At 45.8% G+C, this 6,000-nt stretch overlaps 1 protein-coding gene across 1 annotated transcript in view; it reads right to left on the minus strand.

Moving 5' to 3' along the window:
- Nucleotides 1–5,704, minus strand: part of foxo6b (forkhead box O6 b) — a 41,414-nt gene extending 35,710 nt beyond the window's left edge. The window contains exon 1 of the mRNA XM_028399107.1: nucleotides 5,141–5,704. Coding sequence (XP_028254908.1) covers nucleotides 5,141–5,638 — 498 coding nt within the window. The 5' untranslated portion in view covers nucleotides 5,639–5,704. The remainder of the gene's footprint in view (nucleotides 1–5,140) is intronic.
- Between the last annotated feature and the right edge of the window lie 296 nt (nucleotides 5,705–6,000).

Below are 6,000 nucleotides of genomic sequence, written 5' to 3' on the forward strand. Positions count from 1 at the left end.
CAACATGGAGAGAATGTGTGCTGGGCCCGACATTTTTTACGACACACACCACCAGGCACGATTCCCAAGATCCGCCTGCCTCCCTGACTGTTCTCTGTGTCTGGACTCGGTTTTCTCTCTCTGGAATTTCCGTTTGTAGAGTGTTTCTCAACATTTTATTCCAGCTGATTTATTCCAACTGATTGAAGTGTGAGGGCTGAGGGCGAGAATATTATGTTCTATTCCAACCACCATGACTCATTTTAAGCGGCGAACACCCCGCCTCCACTTGCCGGTGCATCCCTTGTTTACATCCCAGCCTTTTCTCCAGATTGAAGTGATATCTATTCCAGTGCCTTTTGTAGCTCTGCGTCAACTGCGAGGCAACTGATCACAAAATCTGTCCACATCCTTCCCATTCAAGCACCTACACGACTCTTTCCAACATGCTTTCTGTCTGTCTGATCAGATGAGTTTGAGTACAGTCTGAGGTTCAACAAACAACCCCCCCCCACCCCCTTCTTCTTCCAAATTCCTCTTCCCATTCCCCACCCCCAGTTAACCTAGCGCCAAGCCCGCCAACTCAAGAGCTGCCTCTCCTTCTGCTGCGCCTTTGTGATAATAACAATAACTGTGTAGCGGTGCAGAGGGCTTTCTGTTGAGCTCGCGCCAGGCCGGCTGGCACGGGGAACCCTCTAAAGCTTGTTCCACCATCTCCAACCAATTCCCCTCTCTGTCTAGGCTGGCGCTGGAGCATCACAGGCATTAAGGCTGCTATCAATGTGCTCAGCAGCAGGGGCCACCGCCACCACTCGCTCCATCTTTTTTCTCTTTCCGCCTCCCTCTTCCTCTCCCACTCAATTCAGAATCCAATTCAAAAAGGTTTTATTGGCAGGACAAATAATACCTTGTTCTTCAAAATGTCTCTTTGCCTTCTCTTTTTTTCCCTCTCCCCACCATCTCTTTCTCTCTCTCCCTCTGTGTACACCTTATTTTCCTTTTCTATCTCCCCACAAGTGGAAACTCATCAGAACAAGGTGACGGCCATCAGTGTGGGCGGTAATACTTTACGTGAAGTGCATTGTGAGGCATTACAAGGAGATTAGGAGCATATTAGACGTAAAGATCCACATAATCAGAAGGAGGCAACTTGAAAGTCAAGCTGGCATAAATTTATTTTTAATTTGTAATCAAAACTGTTTATACTGAACACCTGAAATTACATCACTATGTACTCAGCACCTCTATCCAAACTCCACAGACTTTTGCAGTAAACTGACCCCCTATCAAGCATCACATACATTAATAAAACTTGAGGCAGAACATACAGAAAGCAAGATTTCAAAGTACATAAAGCTTCAGGGATGTCCGCAGAAAAAGAACACGAGTAACGCATTTCGTTACGGTGAGCTCGCCACAGCATCCTTGTGTACCGTCTGGGACACTTGATGGAACAGTGCCATTGACGGTGCCTCCAAATCTGCCTCACTTGTGCTTTTTGCGGCAACAACACTGTTAAGGAGCATCCAAAGCTTTTCATGTAACAATATGTTCAGGACCTGTTAGATTCTAGTTTGGCAGCCAAATACAGGTTGGGAAAAAAAGAAGCTATAGGGAATAACTCTCAATAAAGATGGCAGAATATGGTTAGATTCTTACATCTATAGGCCACCAAAGCAGTGAGAACAATCTATGCCTGAGTGGTACATTCAGCTTTTAACCTCTTCAACTCAGAGTTCAAACTGAACGCATCAATGGATTTTGAACTTTAGGATTTCCTTTGAAAATATGGCAAAGTCTTAGCTTTAAGTGCGACATTTTGTCAAAAGCCAAAACATTTCCTATTTTTGGCCTGACTGGACATGATTTGCCTCCATCAATCAGGACGGCATGTTCCACTTTTAGCCCTATAAATGTGTCCAAATATGTGTCGATACAATGACTTAACTGCTACTGAGAGAGTCAGAGTCTTCCTGATCGCGATTCACAACTCCTGTTCAAACTGTAGCTGTGTGCAAAACCCTAAGCAGACCGGGATGTTGCGCGCTTTAACAGCTCACCAACGTAGCTGCAACAAAACAAACACCACAACTGGGGCAAAAGGAAAAAAAGATAACCAACTCGTGGAATTATGACAACACTCACAAGTACTACACATTCTTCTTCTGAAGTCACATATGATCGCTTAAGTTTCTGTTAGAATTTGTGGACAAGGTGAAATCATCGCTACTGAAGGCAGGTGAGCAGTCTCACAGACAGAATCGTCTGATGTTGTGCAGTTTGAAAATTGTCCCTATGTCTGTGCTCACCCACTTCTTTAAAATCAGTTAAGATTTGGAAATCCTTCAGTGTGCAGTCAGCCTAAGAAGCTTTGATTGACTCACTCAGCAAGCATGTGATGGAAATAGGCTACAGAATTTCTGGCTGATCTACAGACTTCGGTGTGAAGAGTAGAGTGAAAAAGGTTTGGTAGAGACTGTCAAGTTCTATTTTTTTCCCCTCTAGGTCCAACTAATTTTTGTAAATTCAATAATTAAACAAAATTCAATTTTATGCTGCACAAAGTTATGTTTGAGTTCTCTCCACCTTAATCCAAGAATGTGCCGTTGGCATTATGGTCCAGGACTCTAGTGAAAATTGTTAATTAAACCAACTATTCCAACAACTCCCTCTGCTTTGAGATACCACCATATAGAACATATTTATCAAAAAGAGAGATGAATTTATTAACATGTAAATAATTAATCCTCACATCTGTGAATTGCTGCTTGTTTTCGGCGTGTGATACACCCACGCTGTGTTCTCAGCATGCCGCTTCGTAAAGCCTTCAGGTAGAGTCACAGAGCTCCTACCTGCACGCCTGCTTGCTGTGTACAGCACAGCCTGCAGACAGGCCACAGCTCAGCACATCTATTCCCACGCAGAGCCACTTGTGAAATGAACACAACTGTGTATGTGTGAGGGAGAGGGAATGTGCACACTCACCCCCTCTACCCATCAGCACCACCACCAGCAGCACCATGACCACCTACAGAACTGAACTCGCATCATATGACCAAACACAGCCTCCCACCTCAGATGCAATAACAAACATGGCCAAAACACTTGACCACAATTACTGAACCGCAGTCGGAGAAATCCATACATAGTCATTGCAGCAACCCCCGCTGCCATACACTTAAGAAACACTATATGTGTATGTGTGTGTGTGTGACCACAATCACAGAAATCCATACACTATCTCTGGGGATGTGTGTGTAAACGGACCTTTACACCTCAACTGTGTGTGTAGAGTATATATATATTTATATGTGTGTGTGTGTGTGTGTGTGTGTGTGTGTGGTGAGGAGAAGTTGCTGGCCCGTATGAGGACAAAGAGCCCAGCAGCTCTCAGACAGGATTACACAACAGCTCTTAAAGACTGCTTTTAATAGCAAGACTCTGACCGGATCTTATTTCCCTCCTACTCATCCCATCCACCCATCCATCCATATACACCCAAACACCAACCACCCCTATCAAGTCCTGTCTAGCCTAACCAGAAACATACAAGCTTGTGTGAAGTTGTATTGTATGCAAAATACGCGTGAGTGTGTGTGATTCTGTACCTCTGTGTTTAAAATCCCATTAAAGACACTGCCAACTGTTACAGTCCAGCATGTGCATGCATGTCTTTCTCTCTCTCTCTCTCTCTCTCTCTCTGTTGTTGTTATTGTTGTTGTGGAGGAGTGTTATTATGATTGAATCAAGTTGTTTTTCGGCCCTTGGACTCGAAGCCTCTCTTCACTACCAATCAGCTTCCATGTCAGGCTGGGCCAATAAAAACCTCGCTGCAAAGCTACAACAAGACAGCATCAGGCTGGGCATCCCTGGTTAAAGCACAAACAAGACCAAAGGGAATTAAACCCTGGCTTTAAATCCAATTTTAAGATTTTACAATGAAGATTAAGCCACGTCTCAATACTGTTCAGTTGTTTTTATTGGGGGTGGGGGGGGGGGGGGGGGGGTGGGTGACAACAACAACATAAAATGAGACTGTGGCTGTAGGGGTACAATAACAAGACAGCAGAGGATTTCAGACCAACTCAGTGTCACACACAGATGGTGTAAAATGCCTGTTAATCCCACTGTGACTGTTGCTTCCTCTGCTTCTCCTACGCCCGATACAGTATCTACAAAGCTAAAGGAACATGTTGCTGCTTTAAAAGTCATCTTAAAAGGCCACTCTGCTAGTTTTAGTACAGTTTACGTCTCACAACAAGTCTTCCAAGTGTTAAGTCTACCCCTCTCGTATGCACAGGGAGCCCACAAGGAGACAAGCAACTCAAGGTCTCTACACCTCTAAACAAAACTGATTTGCTTATTTATGTTTAAATGTAATTTAAAGACTGTTGAAATATCAAATTCCAGCTTGAGTGAAGTTGAAAACAAAAGACTATTAATCCTAACACAGAATGAGTGGTAAACTTAAGTAGATTACCACAACCAATCTATTAGATTAACCTCATATTAATTTGAATGTAAGGGATAATCTGTAGTTACATCTGTTTGCTGTGACACCCAATGTCATCATCTCTTGTTATTGTCCTTTTAAGCCCCTTTGCCTTGTGCCATGCTTTCGCACAGCCTGTGCGTAATTCGACGTGCGCGCAATGGATAGCAGGGGAGGAGGGGGCGGGGTCGTTTCAAACGGCTTTATCCCATATAGCATCCAACCGGCGGCATGGGTGAGGAGCCGACAATCGTACCGGAGGCACGCACTGTCCCCCGTCTGACCCGGTATCACAGAAGAAGTAGCTGTAGGCTTTTGAAAGCAGCGAGAATGCGTCACAGCGCGCCTATCCAAACGGAAACCGTGAAGAGAGGGGGTTTGGGCTCCGTGTGGCTTCTCCTATATGCACAGGCTGCAATCCCTAAATACGATGAACTCAGTGAACCCTTATCCAGCCACGCTCACCGCCCCTTTCCACACACTGTACTGTTGGAGTGACATGGGGACACGCCACTCTCATAAATTGCTGGAACCAAGGGTCAATTATGTGGCTTTCAAATATGCAGAAAAGGAGTTCTGCTGCAGACACAGACTGAAGCTATATATAGTGTGGCTTCTCCACTAAAATCTTCACCATGTGGTGTCAGAAAATTCTTTCATGTGGCCTACCTTCCATCCCGCTGAACTGTTGCTGTCGCCTTTATCCTTGAAATATGGAACAAAGCGAACCATCCAGTCATATATCTGGGACAGGGTGAGCCTCTTCTCGGGGGCGCTCTCGATGGCACGGGTGATGAGATCTGCATACGACAGGTTCCCCCACGCGTTCCGCCGGGAGGATTTGGCTTTGCGCAGCTGGCCGGCCACGTCGAGCGCAGCTCCGGACATACACGCAGGAGCCGCCACGACAGGGGCCGGGGCGCCGGCTGGATGCTTGATCTCCGCCGGTGCGCCGCCTTTTCTCTCAGCCCGGCATGCGGGCACGTTGTACTGCTCCACTTTGACCGATGCCAGGGCCAGACCTCGACTCGCTTCTTCTCCCCTGGGGAAATCTTCCGGACACGGCAGCGGCCAGGTGCACGACCTCGACCGACTGTGTGGCTCAAATTCCGAATCGATATCAACCTGATGCGCATCCATGCCGCTGTTCTCCATCATCATCAGCATGATGATCTCCCGCTGAATAGATGTCAAAACCGGGCAAGGTCACTACAACAAAAAAAGCCTGTCAATGTTGACGTATGCCAGTGAGTTAAAATACCCAAACTGGCTTATTTGGAACAAAAAGAAAAACAAAGAAACAAAACAAAAAAAATAATCGTATTGTTTCACACAGAGGTGATCAACCAGTATGGAAAAAGCCGGCAGCAGTGTGGGATATTATCATTCTCCTCGGCGCAACAATGTGGCATCACATCAGGACAGATGAAGGTGTATCCGAGCCATCAACAACAGTATCAGTCTCTCTTCCATGTTAATTGCCGGCCGTGTGGCTGCGTGCAACATCCATTATGAAAGGCAGACACACT

Source organism: Parambassis ranga, chromosome 2 (assembly GCF_900634625.1).
Source record: "Parambassis ranga chromosome 2, fParRan2.1, whole genome shotgun sequence".
Classification (NCBI taxonomy): Eukaryota; Metazoa; Chordata; class Actinopteri; family Ambassidae; genus Parambassis; species Parambassis ranga.